This window comes from Corythoichthys intestinalis, chromosome 9 (genome assembly GCF_030265065.1).
Source record: "Corythoichthys intestinalis isolate RoL2023-P3 chromosome 9, ASM3026506v1, whole genome shotgun sequence".
NCBI lineage: Eukaryota > Metazoa > Chordata > Actinopteri > Syngnathiformes > Syngnathidae > Corythoichthys > Corythoichthys intestinalis.
Window position 1 is genome coordinate 54,540,490 of NC_080403.1, and position 20,587 is coordinate 54,561,076.

Below are 20,587 nucleotides of genomic sequence, written 5' to 3' on the forward strand. Positions count from 1 at the left end.
TATTCGGCCCCCTTGAACCTTGCAACCTTTCGCCACATTTCAGGCTTCAAACATAAAAATATAAAATTTTAATTTTTTGTCAAGAATCAACAACAAGTGGGACACAATCGTGAAGTGGAACAAAATATATTGGATAATTTAAACTTTTTAACAAAAAACTGAAAAGTGGGGCGTGCAATATTATTCGGCCCCCTTGCGTTAATACTTTGTAGCGCCACCTTTTGCTCCAATTACAGCTGCAAGTCCCTTGGGGTATGTTTCCATCAGTTTTGCACATCGAGAGACTAACATTCTTGCCCATTCTTCCTTGCAAAACAGCTCGAGCTCAGTGAGGTTGGATGGAGAGTGTTTGTGAACTGCAGTCTTCAGCTCTTTCCACAGATTCTCGATTGGATTCAGGTCTGGACTTTGACTTGGCCATTCTAACACCTGGATACGTTTATTTTTGAACCGTTCCATTGTAGATTTGGCTTTATGTTTTGGATCATTGTCCTGTTGGAAGATAAATCTCCGTCCCAGTCTCAGGTCTTGTGCAGATACTAACAGGTTTTCTTCCAGAATGTTCCTGTATTTGGCTGCATCCATCTTCCCGTCAATTTTAACCATCTTCCCTGTCCCTGCTGAAGAAAAGCAGGCCTAAACCATGATGCTGCCACCACCATGTTTGACAGTGGGGATGGTGTGTTCAGGGTGATGAGCTGTGTTGCTTTTACGCCAAACATATCGTTTTGCATTGTGGCCAAAAAGTTCAATTTTGGTTTCAACTGACCAGAGCACCTTCATCCACATGTTTGGTGTGTCTCCCAGGTGGCTTGTGGCAAACTTTAAACGAGACTTTTTATGGATATCTTTGAGAAATGGCTTTCTTCTTGCCACTCTTCCATAAAGGCCAGATTTGTGCAGTGTACGACTGATTGTTGTCCTATGGACAGACTCTCCCACCTCAGCTGTAGATCTACGCAGTTCATCCAGAGTGATCATGGGCCTCTTGGCTGCATCTCTGATCAGTTTTCTTCTTGTTTGAGAAGAAAGTTTGGAAGGACAACCGGGTCTTGGTAGATTTGCAGTGGTCTGATGCTCCTTCCATTTCAATATGATGGCTTGCACAGTGCTCCTTGAGATGTTTAAAGCTTGGGAAAAATTTTTGTATCCAAATCCGGCTTTAAACTTCTCCACAACAGTATCTCGGACCTGCCTGGTGTGTTCCTTGGTTTTCATAATGCTCTCTGCACTTTAAACAGAACCCTGAGACTATCACAGAGTAGGTGCATTTATACGGAGACTTGATTACACACAGGTGGATTCTATTTATCATCATCGGTCATTTAGGACAACATTGGATCATTCAGAGATCCTCACTGAACTGAAGTGTGCTGCACTGAAAGTAAAGGGGCCAAATAATATTGCACGCCCCACTTTTCAGTTTTTTATTTGTTAAAAAAAGTTTAAATTATCCAATAAATGTTGTTCCACTTCACGATTGTGTCCCACTTGTTGTTGATTCTTGACAAAAAAATTAAATTTCATATCTTTATGTTTGAAGCCTGAAATGTGGCAAAAGGTTGCAAGATTCAAGGGGGCCGAATACTTTTGCAAGGCACTGTATATTCGTCCGAGTTTTATTCATTTTTTTCTTAATGCATTGCCAAAATGTATATGATCGGGAAAAATTATCGGGAATGATTGGAATTGAATCGGGAGCAAAAAAAAAGCAATCGTATCGGGAAATATCGGGATCGGCAGATACTCAAACTAAAACGATTGGGATCGGATCGGGAGCAAAAAAACATGATCGGAACAACCCTAATCTCACATTATTTATTATATATTAGCCACAAATACGTATCACCTCAGAAAGATTATTTGAAGATAACACATTGTATAATGAACTCAGTTGCACTGGTTAACAGCCAGTAAGAGGAAACGTTCAAATAAGAATGAAACTCTACAAATTTCGCAACCGCACCTTCATTTTCCTGTCGTGGTTTGGTGAGGGACCTCAACTCAACCTCCACTGGGTAATGATCGCTCACCTGTAGTGTCTGCAAAACCAACAAACAATATCGAAAACATTTTATATTTCTTTACATGAAACCCTTTCATGCACAGATTGTTTTTCTGTTACATTCATATAGGACAGGGGTCTCAAACTTGCAGCCCACGGACAATATTTTGCAGCCCCCGTTTGATATCCAATTGTAGTAGTTGCCCGCACTTTTTTACTAACATTTTGCAATGAGCAATAAAAAACATAAGTAGTGAAACCTGCTCATTGGTGAGCCCGAAAGCTTCCTGGAAGTTGAAGGGTCGGGCGGAGTTTGGTACGATGGCGCGAAGCATGTCGTCTCCGTACACCACGATTCTGAAAGCGGGGTAATTCTTAGAAAATAAATCTTAACCAGTACAGTTTGTTCGAGAAAATTACCTACACGTGTATCCTACCTGTCGTACGTGTGGGCGTTGCCCGTGCTTGCCGTGGTGTCGACATCGTCTCCGATCAACCAGTGGAAGTTCTTGTCGGCGCGGATGCGGATACTCTGCAAATCACGCTCGGAAACGTATGCGCCATCAGCATTGAAGTCACCCAAGATCATTACGTTCTGTCGGGAGAATTTACAGCAGTTTGATGGAAATAATGACAATTCAAGGAACCAAAAATAGCAATGTATTCTGCCTTTTGGTAAGTTTTACAGCAGGGTTTTTTGTGCTGTCCTACAGCGAACTCTTGTGGTTGCTTTGCAACACGGTTTATTGTATTCAAAATGGCTGCACGACGTCTCAGGCTGACTCCTACGTTGAAATGTTGTGCTTATATGATCCCTGGACAAGATTTGTCCGTAAGTATGGATGTTTAAAAGAATGTACATATTATGTTAGTAAAGGAAATGTTATATTTTTTTGTATGAGACGCTTTTTGTTTATGTTTAGTGAACTTGTCTAGCGTGCTAAGCTAACGTTGCAATGCTTGTGTATTTTTTTGTAGTTTTATGACGGTCTAAAGAGGACAATGGTTTGAGGCCATTCAATGAATAAATCAGATAAAAAAGGAAGAAGTCTGATTATTAAAGCGTCGTTCACTAGCTGTCTAGCTTGGGAAAAAGTAGACGCTTCGAAGTGAGGACTGCATTCAATGTGTCTTTTAAGACATAGACATGTGGAAAAAATTAGGACACCCCATTAAATATTCAGTTCTTTACTAAGAAATGTTCACAAATCAATGTCTGATCTTGTTTTTTTTTTTTTTTATCTCTCTAAAAGCAAGTGATTTAATGCAGGTATTAAGTAAACAACAAAAATTAACATTGTTTTACTCATTAATATATCAACAAAAATGCACATTCTAACTGAGGAAAAAGTTAGGATGCCCTACCACCTAATAGCTAGTGTTACCCCCTTTGGCCGAAATAATTTAACTGAGATGTTTTTTGTAGCCATCTACCAGTCTTTGACGTCGGTCTGAAGAAAGTTTTCCTCACTCCTCAACGCAGAATACTTTCATCTGTGACTGACTGTTGAAGTGAGAGAAAACACCATGGTGAAATCAAAGGAGCTGTCTGAGGGCTTCAGAAAGAAGATTGTAGATACTTATTTATGAGTCTGGTAAGGGATTTCAAAAGAACATAAAATCAGCCATTCCACTTTCTGGAAAATAGTCAACAAGTGGAGGACATTCAAAACAACTGCCAACATGCCCAGGTCTGGCCGTCCAAGCAAGTTCACCCCGAGAGCAGACAGCAAGAAGCTAAAAGAAGTCTCCAAAAACCTTCAAATGTCATCATGGGACCCACAGCAGGCTTTTGCTACAGTTGATGTGAAAGTGCATGCCTCTACAATCAAAAAGAGACTTCACAAGTTTAACCTTCATGGGAGGTGTGCAAGGAGGAAACCTTTGCTCTCCAAGAAGAACATGAAGGCCAGACTGAAGTTTGCCAGAGTGAATGTAGACTAAGACCAGGACTTCTGGAATCATGTTCTTTGGACATGTCTGTCTGGCGTAAACCCAATATACAGGCATGAAAATGGGTCAGGGGTTAAAAAGGTGAGAAAGGTGGGGAGGAAATATGTTCCGGTAGGGCTGTCCCAAACGACTAATTTTCTTACAATTAGTCAGCCGACTATTTTTACGATTAGTCGACTTTTTACTACCGTAATTTCCCGAATATAACGCGCACTTTTTTTTCCCAAAATCAACTTGTAAACTCATGGTGCGCATTATAAACGGGTACATGGATGGAGACAGAAATATATATGTATTACATATATATATATATATATAAACTGATTTTTTTTCATTGACACGGCCACGTTGTGTTGAAGAAACGTATGCGGCGACCCGTTGCCGACCATTACAGTACGTGACGTCACCATTTTGTTTCGGTAATACTTCACTCTAATCGGCCGAATGATTTCGTCTGTCTTAAATTCTGCTTTTTTCACTCTTCATAAAGCACAGAATTTAGTTTCTTGAACTCGTTTGAGTCGACGTTTATTGCAGCTCCACAATTCGGACCATAACAAATGTAAGGACACACACTTCCTGTGTCCGTCAACTATATCGGTCCCTCGGGAAACTCAAACCCAAATAACAATAGTTCCTTTTGTTACTGTCGTGTTGACAGCGATGACCTCTCACGGATTTCCGACTTACGTTCTCATTTTACCGTATCAATCCATGGAAGAAACATTTATTCATCATGAGGAAACGAGCAAGTTGTACAGCAGCCTTTAAAAGAAAAGTCACATCTGTTTTGTTTTCTCCTAGATTCTGGTAAGTTGGAGAAGTTGTCAAATCATATTATTACCGTAAATATTGTCAGTTTACGGTAATGTTTTGAACTACCAATGTGCTATGCTTGTGCTGTGTTTCACCAGTCAGTAAAATGACATCTCTGTATCTGTACACGAGCTCTGTTTTCTTGTATTCTTCTATTTATTGGTGCTAAAATTAGGGTGCGCGTTATAAACGGGTACAATAATTTTCCCCAGATTTTACAAGTAAATTTGGGGTGCGCATTATACACGGGTGTGCCTTATATTCGGGAAATTACGGTAATTTAGCAATGAATTTTTTGTTGACGCTTATTAATTCACAAAAACACTTAAATTCTTTATTAAAGTACAAATAAACATGTAAATAACAATCACACATAAATAATGAGGTCAAATGTTGATAGCATTTACAAGTGCAAAAGAATGCAATGTAAACAGATTCAGAACACTGACGTCGCCTTTCCAACATTATTCGAAACATTAAATAAAAAATATGTAGCATTATTATAATATACTACTAAATAAAATAGTATTTTAAGAATTATAGTATTCATTGCTAATCATATTTTTTCAAAAAGGGTGTCATTTTAAAGCTATTCTTAGCATAAAATCTGAATTTTGTAGTATTATAGTATTTACATATTATAGTATTAATTCTGAAGTATGGGGGATAAACTCCAGAAATCGTTATTTATATGAACGTGGCATGCTTTTATTTTGATATGTTTACCGGAAGTATGTTCGCTAAATCGCTAACAGCTTCACATGCCGAAAAAAAGCACTTATCGTCATTGCTTGTGGTGTCACTCAGATTTTTTTTCTTTTCATTTTTTCGTTTGCAAATGCTGTTAACCAGCTATTTTTAATGTTTGAAGTGTCACCTTTTAACCGCAAGTTTGCGTTTTAGTCAAGACTGCCAATGTTTTATGCAGGCTTAAGTAGGTTGTCTTTTTTTCCCCATTAGTCTCTAAGTAGCAATGCTAACGTTTACAGCGTTTAATATAGATGTGTTTCCTTATTTTGTATGTCTGAACTGTAATTCTACGGCGTGTTGATTACCAATAAACATCTGTAAAATGAACTGGAGTCTCATATGTTCTCTGCAGGCCCGCACAAATGTATGCATGCACGCGCACGGTGATAAAACACAGTCGTGAAAATTATCGCTCTCATCTTTGTTTACCTTGCGACAGATGGACTCATTGCATATCGCGACAGGCTTAGCAACTTCAATAAAACATGTCGTTAGTTAGTTAGTTAGTTAGATAGAATTACGACCCCCCCCCCCCCCCCCCCTTAAAAATTTTCTCCTCTGATCTACACAATTCACGTAGGTCACCCCTTTTGACTTCAAAACGGCGAATTTCGCCGAAAGGTGAATGATTTTCATGCCTGAATATAGCATTCCTGGAAAAGAACCTCATACCAACTGTGAAGCATGGAGGGGGAAGTGTCACGGTTTGGGGAGGCTTTCCTGCAGCAGGACCTGGCCAGCTCACCATCATAGAATCCACCATGAATTATATCGTGTATCACAGCTTGAGCAATATGTGAGACCATCTGTGAAAAAATTCAAGCTAAAACATACCAGTAAATCCACCAAGGACTGGCTGAAAAGGAATAAATTGAGAGTCCTGGAATGGCCGAGTCAAAGCCCAGATCTTAATCCCATTGAGATGCTGTGGGGTGACTTGAAACAGGCTGTAAATGCAAGAAACCTCTCAAACATCTCAAAGCTGAACGTATTCTGCTTTCAAAGACTGGTAGATGGCTACAAAAAGCATCTCATTGAAGTTATTTCAGCCAAAGGGGGTAACACTAGCTATTAGGTGGTAGGGTGTCCTAACTTTTTCCTCAGTTAGAATATGCATTTTTGTTGATATATTTGGCTTAATGAGTAAAATAATTTTCTTTTTTACCTGCAATTAAATCACTTTGTTTTCCAGAGATACAAACAAGATCAGACATTGATATGTGAACATTTCTTAATAAAGAACTGAATATTTCATGGGGTGTCCTAATTTTTTCCCATGGATGTAGGTTCTTGACGGTTTTTTTGCCTCCGAGCGCTGGATTTTCCAAAATCCAGAAAACATCCTTACATCTGTCCTCCACTTCTTCTTGACATGTTGAAAGACATCAAAAAGCTCGTCCAGCTCCGTCTCCGAGTCCTCCGGTTTGGTGTGAACGGGAATCAGAACCAGATCCTTCAACACTGCCACGGAAGGAAACACAAGTTCTTTAACGCTGAGGCACATTTTTTGTAGGAGGCTAACTCGTCGCACCTGTGTGATGACATCGGAATCTGAGGATGTAAGGGTCTCTGGCGAAGACGTCGCCGCCGTCGGTCACCTGGTCGTCAAACTGATACGAACCCACCAGGTCTACCAGGTCGTCCCTGTGAGTTTGAGAACCGAAAATTTGCTCTCAGTGTCTTTTAGATGTTGATGGAATATGCGTTCTTACCTGTATAAGAACATGAACTGTTCCTTGTAACGGGATCGACCCAGACGAGTGCTGATCTTTAAAGTGTAGTGATGATCTGCGTCGGACCTATATACACATTTTTTTTAAGTCTTTTTTTTTTTTTTTTTCAATTGTCATTTAAAAATGAGCGTTTTTGGCGGAGACTTACGTGTTGAGCGCATCCAGGAGGGTCTTGACGGCTATACCGCTGATGTCCACCACCTCCAAGATCACGATGATGTCATAGCGTTGGATAATCTGGAGGGAAAAGTCATGAGAATATTTTGCACAGACTTTAAATTCCTACTCCTCTGTCGTGAACTGATCTTGTCGAAACTTTTTTTCACCATTATTTGTATGCGAATCATTAATTAGTTGTGGATTTATTGTGCCTGTAGATTTCGAATTAGCCAGTAGAGAGCAGCCTTCAGCTGCTTTTTCAATACAAATCAGCCAGAGTCGGCCCTGGGTGACTAGGAGCCCTCAGTGAAAGTATAGACCCTACTCACCTACATCACAAAATGACGTTTCGCTGTAACCGGCCAACATATTGTCCGTATTTTTTAGACCTATTCTCATTGTTTTCAATTAGTCGTGCAAGTTATAGAGCAATTCATGGAAGCCCCGGTGTTATCTGACACCGTAAACTCATTGGATGCGTTGCATAAAAGGCGTTATGTGGAAAAGCTTCAGTTTATCCATTCGCCAGATCCATATTTGATGCCTAAATCAATGTTTTTCGACCCGCTGTCTTCGCCGTCTTTGCCTGACCCTGATATTTACAACTATCTTGTCCACACAAAATCAGCCTATTCTCACGAAAGTTTGAAAAACTTTTAAGAGCTTGGAGGCTTATAAATGCTACGTTGCTGGTTGGGTGAAACAGGTCCTCGTACACGAAAATTCGGCAGGAATCTTGTGCTCGGGAAGGTAAGTTACGAAATTTTCAATTCAAAATCTTTTGTTCTTGCTAACATCCACTGTCAAGTCTAATAAATTTCATGTCATTTGTCAATGGAGCTAGGGCTTTTAATGTTTATATGGTTTAGCGATAGCACTCTCACTACATACATACAGTGCCTTGCAAAAGTATTCGGCCCCCTTGAATCTTGCAACCTTTCGCCACATTTCAGGCTTCAAACATAAAGATATGAAATTTAATTTTTTTGTCAAGAATCAACAACAAGTGGGACACAATCGTGAAGTGGAACAACATTTATTGGATAATTTAAACTTTTTTAACAAATAAAAAACTGAAAAGTAGGGCGTGCAATATTATTCGGCCCCTTTACTATCAGTGCAGCAAACTCACTCCAGAAGTTCAGTGAGGATCTCTGAATGATCCAATGTTGTCCTAAATGACCGATGATGATAAATAGAATCCACCTGTGTGTAATCAAGTCTCCGTATAAATGCACCTGCTCTGTGATAGTCTCAGGGTTCTGTTTAAAGTGCAGAGAGCATTATGAAAACCAAGGAACACACCAGGCAGGTCCGAGATACTGTTGTGGAGAAGTTTAAAGCCGGATTTGGATACAAAAAGATTTCCCAAGCTTTAAACATCTTAAGGAGCACTGTGCAAGCCATCATATTGAAATGGAAGGAGCATCAGACCACTGCAAATCTGCCAAGACCCGGCCGTTCTTCCAAACTTTCTTCTCAAACAAGGAGAAAACTGATCAGAGATGCAGCCAAGAGGCCCATGATCACTCTGGATGAACTGCAGAGATCTACAGCTGAGGAGGGAGAGTCTGTCCATAGGACAACAATCAGTCATACACTGCACAAATCTGGCCTTTATGGAAGAGTGGCAAGAAGAAAGCCATTTCTCAAAGATATCCATAAAAAGTCTCGTTTAAAGTTTGCCACAAGCCACCTGGGAGACACACCAAACATGTGGAAGAAGGTGCTCTGGTCAGATGAAACCAAAATTGAACTTTTTGGCCACAATGCAAAACGATATGTTTGGCATAAAAGCAACACAGCTCATCACCCTGAACACACCATCCCCACTGTCAAACATGGTGGTGGCAGCATCATGGTTTGGGCCTGCTTTTCTTCAGCAGGGACAGGGAAGATGGTTAAAATTGACGGGAAGATGGATGCAGCCAAATACAGGAACATTCTGGAAGAAAACCTGTTGGTATCTGCACAAGACCTGAGACTGGGACAGAGATTTATCTTCCAATAGGACAATGATCCAAAACATAAAACCAAATCTACAATGGAATGGTTCAAAAATAAACGTATCCAGGTGTTAGAATGGCCAAGTCAAAGTCCAGACCTGAATCCAATGGAGAATCTGTGGAAAGAGCTGAAGACTGCTGTTCACAAACACTCTCCATCCAACCTCACTGAGCTCGAGCTGTTTTGCAAGGAAGAATGGGCAAGAATGTCAGTCTCTTGATGTGCAAAACTGATAGAAACATACCCCAAGCAACTTGCAGCTGTAATTGGAGCAAAAGGTGGCGCTACAAAGTATTAACGCAAGGGGGCCGAATAATATTGCATGCCCCACTTTTCAGTTTTTTATTTGTTAAAAAAGTTTAAATTATCCAATAAATTTTGTTCCACTTCACGATTGTGTCCCACTTGTTGATTATTCTTGACAAAAAATTAAAATTTTATATCTTTATGTTTGAAGCCTGAAATGTGGCGAGTGGTTGCAAGGTTCAAGGGGGCCGAATACTTTTGCAAGGCACTGTATATAATATGTAATAAATATAAAGTACGATAGCACTACTCCAGATTGTCCCTAGTTGAATTTATTTTTTGGCTTTTGACCTTGTGAAATTGTAAATTAATTGTATGACAACTGTCTTATTATCCCCTTATAATTATATATTTTCAGGTAGTTCATTCACAACGTCTGAGTGTATGTTGTCGGCGATTAGCCTAGCAATGATCTTAATTGTGGTTGTCAGCCCAAAACCCTCTAAGTATATATTAAATGCATCTTACCAGATATAAAATGACTACTACATCATCTGTGGTAGTCGTTTGGAGCCCAGTTTTCTCGTCGAATTGCAGCAGTCAATCTCGCTCTCCTCTTCGGGTCTCTCGGAATACGGTAAAACTTCAAGTCTCTCCGTCTATCTTCTCTGTTTTTGCAACCGACCGCCACACACGACTTCACCATTTTAATTATTAATGTTAACGAGCAGAAAAACACGCCATAATAGGAGGAATTTACGAAGCGCTAATGCATTAACATGACGAGTATACGGACAACATGGCGCGGGGGCGTGGCTGTGACGTCACGTGAGTAGGGTCTATAGCGAGGAACCCCCCCCCAAAAAATATTTTTTTAAAAATATTGTATATATTAGAAATATTGTATTTTCACAATTTAATGGATGTACCGCCGTCACTGTTTATGAGTCAGCTGAAACGAATAATTCCAGGGTTTCTTTGAAAAGTGACTCAAAGTGCTCATTTTTCCTCCACCTCCTTTCATTAATCGGCACTTTGGACCTTTTCATATCAAAAGACTTAAATGTCATATTGACAGCAACAGAAGTGAGACACTCACTTATCGATAGCGCTAGCCGCTAACACAGATGAGATGCAAACCCTCCCCACCTAATTCACTGCCAACAAGCCTACAAGAGAGACAAAATAAGAGCAGCAAGAAGTTCAAGCGCTAGGTCATGATCTGACTAATGGTCAGGGATTTGAACCATAAGTCATAAAAATACATTATTTTCAAAATATGTGTAGAACATTGAAATGTACTTGATATTAAAGATGTCTCGATCGGCCTGATCGATCGGGTCCTATCACGTCATTTTCAAAGTATCGGAATCGGCAAAAAAATATCGGACATGCCTTTTTTTAATATATATTTTTTAATTAAATCGTTTTCTATTTGTATTTAACGTTACAGACAAAATGTATTACACTCATCCAGAGTCTTTAGTTTTGGCTTAAAGTAGGGCTATCAAATTTATCGCGTTGACGGCGATAATTAATTTTTTTAAAAATTAATCACGTAAAATTATTTAATGCAATTAACGCATGCGCTGCACGATCCACTCACGCATTGTCGCGGTCAATCTATAATGGCCCCGTTTTGCTTACATATAGAGCTAAAAGATAACGTAAAATGAGTAGAGTGAATTTAGTCAGTCTTTGGAGCCTTTTTATAATTGGCTAAAGCCTTAAAATCCCTCTCTCCACAATTAGAAATATCGTGGAAAGCAATGTGGGGAAGAAAGGTAGTAGTTGTTCTTTTTCTTAACACCCAATGTTATTTCCGAACGCAGAGAAGATATATCAATTTGTGCCACGACGCACAGTCATGGTTGCAAAGGCATCATGCATTTGGGCAGAACAGTTAAATGGCTACAGTATCATTTACTGAAAGCTCAACAAATACACTAGATAGCAATATTTAGTCACAATATACAAAGTCACATTTATCCTTTAAGAATTACAAGTCTTTCTATCCGTGGATCCCTCTCACAGAAAGAATGTTAATAATGTAAATGCCATCTTGAGGATTTATTGTCATAATAAACAAATACAGTACTTACGTACTGTATGTTGAATGTATATATTTGTCCGAGTTTTATTCATTTTTTTCTTAATGCATTGCCAAAATGTATATGATCGGGAAAAATTATCGGGAATGATTGGAATTGAATCCGGAGCAAAAAAAAGCAATCGGATTGGGAAATATCGGGATCGGCAGATACTCAAACTAAAACGATCGGGATCGGCTCGGGAGCAAAAAAACATGATCGGAACAACCCTACTTGATATGTTTGAAAATGTTCGGGAAGCATAGCAGGAGTATTTTTTTCCACCAAAGCATATTAGCGCCCCTTCCATTAGATGGCGCCTTAGGCAACCGGCTAGCTCGCCTAAGCTCTGGAATTATGGAGGTAGATTTGTGTCTTATTCAATCAAAAAAAAAAGCTGCTTCAATCAAAATATATATTTTCAATTTTAAAAAGTCACTTCAATTAAAAAAACGTTTGAATGCAAAAATAAATTTGAGACTTAAAAAAAACAAACATGAAAACTATTTTTCTTTGAAACAACTTTTTTTGATTGAACTCATGTTGTTTTGAGTTTGGGCCACATTTTGGGTAGGACATTTGTGTCTTTATAATTCAATCAAAAAACATTTTGCCTTGAACTAACAAACAAAAAAAGCATTTTCAAAAGAAAAAAACACTAAAAAAATCAAATTTGTTTTTCAATCATAGAAAAAAGCTTTTAAATGCAAAAAAGATATTAGAGACTCAAAAATTTGCATTTGAACACTTATTTTTTTCATTGAAAATGTTTTCTTTGATTGAAGCAATCCTTTTTGTGTTTTGGCCATATTATTGTGGGTAGGAGGACATTTATGTCTAAATTATTCAATCCACAAAAAAAAAGTTGCGTCAATCAAAAAAAATATTTTCAATCAAAGAAAAAAATCATACGCAAAAATCAAATTGCCCTCCGCTAAAAATAATAATTTAGGGAAAAATGTTATTTTTATTTGAATTTTTTTTTTTTTTTTTTTTTTTTTGATTGAAGTGTAAAATTTCTTGGTGGTTTTTTAAATTATTATTTTTAAAGTGAAAAAAGTTTTGAACTTCCTGTTTTTGATTAAATCATTTTGACACAAATGTTGCACTTCGCTATTGGTCAGACATGTGTGAGTGACAAGTGACTACACCAATGGCGTATTTCTGAAAAGCTTAAAGAAGCAAGAATCATGGCCACCACTCGTAGGGCCTTAATATGAAGAAAATATTTTTTTCTGCTTGGCACTTTTTTAAGTGTAATTCTAATTTAGAAAATAATAAATTGAAAAATCAATATTACTTACTTTTAAACAATCATATTTAACATATACTCGCCGGCCACTTTATTAGGTACACCATGCTAGTAACGGGTTGGACCCCCTTTTGCCTTCAGAACTGCCTCAAGTCCTCGTGGCATAGATTCAACAAGGTGCTGGAAGCATTCCTCAGAGAGTTTGGTCCATATTGACATGATGGCATCACACAGTTGGTGCAGATTTGTCGGCTGCACATCCATGATGCGAATCTCCCGTTCCACCACATCCCAAAGATGCTCTATTGGATTGAGATCTGGTGACTATGGAGGCCTTTTGAGTACAGTGAACTCATTGTCATGTTCAAGAAACCAGTCTGAGATTATTCCAGCTTTACGACATGGCGCATTATCAGGGGTGCACATAAGTGGTCCGCATGCGCGCATGCGTACTGGACGCAGACAAATGCGCTGGCCCTCAACGACTTCCATTCGCTTTTGCGTACCGATGGCTGACCACTGTATTTGCGGCGGACACGAGAAAATAACTTCTCAAAATTTTGAAGAGGCAGGCCACACTGAGTAATTACTTTAGTGATGGGACGAAATGAGCCGAGGTTCCGAAGCTTGTGTCGAGTAATGGGAGGGGGGTTTCCACGAAGCTTGTAGCGAGGCGCGCTTCATTTCGGCAAAACCCGGAAATGATGACGTGGGAAGCCTCGCCGGCGGAATCTCGTGAGTGCTTCGGAAGTGATCCAACGTTTGGCGCACATTGCAAAAACAGGACAGACTACGGTATAAATTGGTTGCAAAACGCAATGGCGATCGCCTGTTATCTCACATTTTGTGGATTTCGGGCTCCTGTACTTGTTACATCTGTGCGCAACAGTGCAACCAGTGCAATCTTTTTTCGAGCCTTGTCCTTTGCTTGCGATGGAACCTGCGCGAAAAGAGCGGTCCTCCCCTGTATGGGAACATTTTGATTTGATTGCTTTCAATAAGGTAAGGGAGAAAAACTACTTTAATATAAATGTGAGTGTGTGTGTGTACCTATCTGAACCAAACATCAACAGAATGAACAATCCATTAGTGTACTGGGAGGCACAAAAGAATACCTACCCAAATTTATATAAACTGGCACTCACATTTCTCTGCACCCCAGCTTCATCTGTGCCTTGTGAAAGAATATTTTCTAAAGCTGGTGAAATATTTTCCAAAAAAAAAGAAACTGTTTAAAGCCAGCCACTGTGGGAAAGCTATTATTTCTAAATAAAAATGAATAACAAATTACCCTTAGCACTTGTTGTATTTTGTTCACATACTAAATTACTAACACAAGCACATTCATATCTTTGTCTTAAGCCATTGAATTCTTAACAATGTTGACCTCTTGGGCTTCTAGACCACTTGATGGCGCCATAGGGTAAATGAAGCACCATGAAGCTTTGCTACATGTGCAAACCAATTGGCTGCAAAGCTTCATTGCTTCATGAGGCTTCATTTAGCCATCACTAAATTACTTCCGTGTTCCCCCAACCCCGTCAAAAGACAGACAGACGACAGAGATGTCACCGGAGCTACCGAAAAAAAGGACTTTTGCTGAAAAGTGGCTACAGGAGGTACCATGGCTAGAAGCAAATGATGCTCGCACGGAAATGCGGTACAAAATGTGCCGTGAGAATCCCAATGTCGCCGATAAGAGCAGCGCATTTTATGTAGGGTCAAAGAACACTCGCCCTATGGACAAGTGGCGGAATAAAGGTAATGAACAGCGACATGCACTGACAAACGTGTTTTTGCTCGCATTTTACAAAGCTAAACATGCACGGTCAATGAGGTCTTATGAGGAGGATATCCCACTTTTAAAAAGTCTTGGAGTTAATGTGGGAGCCGCATAATGCCCTGTATTTTGAATTGGTGCTTCTTATTTCTTTACATTTCACTTCATAGTAATGGCAATTTTGTTGTGCCAGTTGATGTTAATCAAGCATTAATTGTTAATATAATTAATTAAAGTTAATTGGCTCTAAGTAAAGCTTGTCATAAATTTATCGCATCAGGCGGGTCGGCTCTCAAGCTCAATGAGGACCAAGTCACATCTCCAGGTCCTCCTCTGAGAACCTGGGCAAAAAAATTATGTGCGCCCCTGCGCATTATCCTGCCGAAAGTAGCCATCAGAAGTTGGGTACATTGTGCTCATAAAGGGATGGACATGGTCAGCAACAATACTCAGGTAGCCTGTGGCGTTCCAACAATGCTCAATTGGTACCAAGGGGCCCAAAGAGTGCCAAGAAAATATTCCCTACACCATTACACCACCACCACCAGCCTGAACCGTTGGTACAAGGCAGGATGGATCCATGCTTTCATGCTGTTGACGCCAAATTCTGACCCTACCATCCGAATGTCGCAGCAGAAATCGAGACTCATCAGACCAGGCAACGTTTTTCCAATCTTCTATTGTCCAATTTCGATGAGCTTGTGCAAATTGTAGCCTCAGTTTCCTGTTCTTAGCTGAAAGGAGTGGCACCCGGCGTGGTCTTCTGCCGCTGTAGCCCATCTGCCTCAAAGTTTGACGTACTGTGCGTTCAGAGATGCTCTTCTGCCTACCTCGGTTGTAACGGGTGGTTATTTGAGTCACTGTTACCTTTCTATCAGCTCCAACCAGTCTGGCCATTCTCCTCTGACCTCTGGCATCAACAAGGCATTTCCGCCCACAGAACTGCCGCTCACTGGATATTTTTTCTTTTTCGGACCATTCTCTGTAAACCCTAGAGATGGTTGTGCGTGAAAATCCCAGTAGATCAGCAGTTTCTGAAATACTCAGACCAGCCCTTCTGGCACCAACAACCATGTCACGTTCAAAGTCACTCAAATCACTTTTCTTCCCCATACTGATGCTCGGTTTGAACTGCAGGAGATTGTCTTAAACCATGTCTGCATGCCTAAATGCACTGAGTTGCCGCATGGTGATTGGCTAATTGGAAATTAAGTGTTAACGAGCAGTTGGACAGGTGTACCTAATAAAGTGGCCGGTGAGTGTATATACAATATATTATTATAATGTTACCTTTAACTCATTGGCTGCCGTTGATGGTTCTAGATGTCCTATTCATTTCAACCGGGAGGAATGTTCATTCGTTGCCAGCCTTCAAGTTCAAATGGATTGGACATCTACTAGTAATGGGTGCTGAAAATACTTTTTATTTTCAAATAATCAGTTGTGCCGCTATTATGATACTTTGAGAACGTTAAATCCAAGCAAAAAAAACCCAATCTCACCTTCACCAGAATCCGAACGACATCTGGATCGGACACTTTATTTCGTCCGAATTTCTGGATGTTGAACGCTGCTATTTTCATGGCAGTTGCTGAAAAACAAGAAGAAATGAAAAAGACAACTCTAATGGGTGGGGGGAAGTACATGTTTAAACATGCTAAAGGCACGCTAGGATTTACACAAAACAAACGTTTTAAGTTCAACTATGCGACTTGAAATCAAGCCTTAGGCCACTTTTGTTATGCAGTTTTTATTTCTCCCGGAGAAGCCTCAAAGTTGAAAACAGTCTTCATGCAACACATGGGAGGCAGCTGTGGTTGACTGATAGCCAAGTGTCATTTCGTGACATTTCTGACACCATTTTTGTTGTTGTCGCTGTTGAGTGACGGCCACAATTAGAGGCTCTAGCCATGCGGCGACATGTTCTCTGGCATGTGAGCGTCACCGCAGACACTCTACTGCCCGAGGCCTGTTTAAAAAAAAAAAAAAAAGTGGAAAATAATGCCTCAAATAAAATAGAAGCATAGAAATAAAAATAGAAATGGATACATCTTGAAAATAAATGTTGAATTCTGAATACATAATAAAATGCATTATTTTAATAGTGTTTATATACAGTGCCCTCATAATTATTGGCACCCCTGAAAAAGATGTGTTTTTTAGCTTCTAATAATTTTTTTTTTTAAATTCAAATAATATGGAACCTTAATGGAAAAAAAGAGCAAAAGCCAACCTTCAATACAAGTGCATTCATTCAGTGGGGAAAAAATCCCACATAAAGAAAAAATTATTTGACATCAAATAATGTGTGTCACAATTATTAGCACCCCTGGTGTAAATACTTTGTACAACCCCCTTTTGCCAACAAAACAAGATCTGGGTACTGAGATGGCCATGGGAGGAGCTTGATTTTGTGTCTGGTGAACTTTTGCCATATGTTTAGGGTCACTGTCTTGATGAAAGACCCAGTGACGACCCATCTTCAGCTTTCGGGCAGAGGGCAACAGATTTTGATTTAAAATGTCCTGGTATTTCAAAGCATTCATGATGCCATGCACCCTAACAAGGTTCCCAGGGCCTTTGGAAGCGAAACAGCCCCACAGCATCACTGACCCACCCCCATACTTCACAGTGGGTATGAGGTGCTTTTCAGCATGCGCATCTTTCGTGGCACGCCAGACCCACTTAGAGTGTTTGTTCCCAAAAAGCTCAATCTTGGTCTCATCTGACCAAAGCACACGGTCCCACAGGCTTCACCTGGGACCAGGCTTCCAGCTGTTTAATTTTTTTTTTTTTTTTAAATGCCCTTCACCCAGAAAATTGAGATTTTAAGCTTTCCAATGATGCATCACATATGCATATCGGACAATTTTGAAATTTGGCCAAATTGGGGGTCTCAGAGCGGAACTTCAAGTCACCTAAGTGTTTTCCGCCATATATGTCTTTAAATGCCCTCCTGTTCAAAATTTTTCTTCCCCCAGAAAATTGACATTTTAAGCTTTCCAATGATCTATCACACGTGCATATCGGACAATTTTGAAATTGGACAAATTGGGGGTCTCAGAGCAGAACTTCAATTTACCTGAGTCTTTTCCACCATATATAAACCATTTTGCAATACTGTTACGGGAAGAAAAAAAAGATCTGGCAATGGCACTTTAATGTTCTGTAACCGTCTTCTCAAATTTGGCCACAGAAATCTTCCGACAATGAAAATAAAAAAACCCACTTACATTCACAAATCAAGAAATGCTTAGAAGAGCTTTCACATCCGTGGGCATCAAAAACACACTTGTGCCCAGACAAGTTTTTAATCTGTCGGCCAATCAGAAAAAAAAAGCAGTGAAGCGGGACAGGAATGCCCCTTGGCTCCCTAAATGCGTCATTAACTTCGACCTTGTCCCTCAGAATAATTCACGACCGTCACTTAACGGAAAATCTTTCAGTTACGCAAATAGCAAAAAAATCACTTGTTGCTAAATTGCCCAATCAAACCTTTGAAGAATCAACGAGTTTATCACTAGTTGTGGGAGGGTTGGCAGTGCAGCCAACCCTCCCACTTCAAATGGATTGGACGTCTAGCACCACCAATGGCAGACAAAGAGTTAAGCAGTGTCTGATAGCAATTACTTTACATTCAAGTGAGTTTGCAGAAATTTAGTAGTATTACAGTAATTTTTAAAACGTGGTATAGGTACAGTATCGGCATAGGCCGATACAGTGCAGTCACAGCCGGGTATGAGAAACAGTATCAGGAGCCAAAATATATTATTGGTGCAACACTAGTATGTAACCACTACTTGCCAGAAGCTATTGATTATTATAGTAGTCAATTAATCTATCAACTATTTAGTTCGAATAATCGAGTTATCTGATTGGGAACATTTAATGCGTTGCGGAATCAATTTTTGGAGATGTAATACCAAGGTTTGCTAAGATTGCACTTGCAAAAGAGCATTAAATGTGAATACAAAATAAAATTCCCGAGTGTTTCTTCAAACTTTCCAGGATTGCACTTTCATTTAAAAAGAAATTTAAATATCTGAGCTCAAAACAAATAAAAGAGGATCTAAATACAAGAAAAGAACAATTAGCTAACTTGCATAGCAAAAGTCCGCTAGCTTAAATGCTATAAAATGCCAACGTTTTTTGACAATGCTCTTAACAAATTGTTCAAACACATAATCGCCCCCAAAACAGCTATATATACCTCTAAACTAAACTACGAATGCATAAAAAGCATATTATCGCAAACAAAAACTTACCTTATGTTGGTCTTAACAGGGAGCAGCCATGTTAAATAACCCAGATAGCAACATTCCGCTGTCGATCTTATATCCTTTAATCAACATCACTTTTGCACCCTCAATTAATGTTGTTTCAACGTTGAAATCCTTACAAAACCTAAACGTCATTTCAATTATAAATAATATTGGAACAACGCTGAATCAATGTTATGTTTTCGAGCAAAACGCCCGCTCATCCATAATTCAAAGACTTTTCAAATCATATTTCCCGGTCAATCCTAAATCAACTATTTGTCAACATTAGTTCATGAACTATAAAACAATCTTAACCCAACCATCGCCTGACATACCATAGAACAACGTTGTTTCAACCTCACTTGACATCGAAAAATTCTATGTCAACCACACTGATGATTTTGATGGAAAATCAACGTTTATTCAATGTCTGTCTGCTATCTGGGAAATTATGTCATATTCACTGTTCCCACTAGGGGCAGTGCATCCACACACGTCACTCTAATGAAACAAACACTCAAAGCAGCAAAATTTGATTCGAAGCTTTTTTCTAATCGAATTACTCGAGTTAATCGATTAATTGTTGTAGCACTACATGCCAGTAAAGAAAATGCTCGTTCATTTGCTGCCAACCCTTCCACTTTAAATGAATTGGATGTCTAGCACAGTCAATGGCAGACGATGAGTTGAGCGGTGTCTGACCAAGCTCTGATAGCGATTACTTTACATTCAAGTGAGTTTGCAGTAATTTTAGTATTACAAGAATTTTTAAATATATTTTTCTTTAAAAACAAAAAAAACAAAAAAAAAACGTGGTATCGGTACAGTATCGGCATATGCTGATACCACACAGAAACAGTATTGGTACAACACTAGTAAGTAACCACTACTTGCCAGTATTGTTTGAAAGCACAATCTATTGTTATTCAACATTCCACGCCTCTCAGGTATTTGTCATCAGGTAAACACAGAAAATGGTTGCTCACCTGCAGTAAGTCAAAAGAGTAGAAGATAAGAGTCCACTTGTTGTCAAGCTGGAAGCAAGAGCACTCATTGACTGGGGGGAAAAAAATGTCAATACTGTACATAAGCTCTCACAAGAGGGACACACACACAAATGTACACACAATAAAAAAACGTCGAGCTGTTTGATTGGTCCACAGTGGGCCAACAGGAGGAACTGTCGTTAGGAAGTCCTGTGGGGGTGGCAGCACCAGGGAGTCAAATTGCAAGAAGAAGACACGCCCACAGGAAGTGGTGAGTCTGCCGAGACGGGTTTATCTGTCTGCACTCATGTTCCTCTATTGGCTTCCATGGAAGATGCAGTTATTTGTTTCCAAAGAAATGTGGATAATAATCAATGTATGAAACTGTAGTTCTTGGTGGGGGTGGGGGGACGAGTCAGGCGTTATAAGACTGTCATAAAACTGTCATAATTATGACATGACATAGGGCTGGGCGATATGGCCTTAAGCACGTATCACGATAAATTGAACAGATTTACCTCGATGGCGATAAATGACGATAAATTCAC

The 20,587-nt window shown here is 39.5% G+C and overlaps 1 protein-coding gene across 1 annotated transcript in view; it reads right to left on the minus strand.

Moving 5' to 3' along the window:
- Window positions 1-20,313, minus strand: part of dnase1l4.1 (deoxyribonuclease 1 like 4, tandem duplicate 1) — a 21,959-nt gene extending 1,646 nt beyond the window's left edge. The window contains exons 1-9 of the mRNA XM_057845239.1: window positions 20,040-20,313; window positions 16,294-16,760; window positions 7,406-7,494; window positions 7,237-7,323; window positions 7,056-7,168; window positions 6,873-6,985; window positions 2,443-2,600; window positions 2,266-2,362; window positions 1,967-2,042 (exon numbers count right to left, since the gene is read on the minus strand). Coding sequence (XP_057701222.1) covers window positions 1,967-2,042; window positions 2,266-2,362; window positions 2,443-2,600; window positions 6,873-6,985; window positions 7,056-7,168; window positions 7,237-7,323; window positions 7,406-7,494; window positions 16,294-16,437 — 877 coding nt within the window. The 5' untranslated portion in view covers window positions 16,438-16,760; window positions 20,040-20,313. The remainder of the gene's footprint in view (window positions 1-1,966; window positions 2,043-2,265; window positions 2,363-2,442; window positions 2,601-6,872; window positions 6,986-7,055; window positions 7,169-7,236; window positions 7,324-7,405; window positions 7,495-16,293; window positions 16,761-20,039) is intronic.
- Window positions 20,314-20,587: the final 274 nt, after the last annotated feature.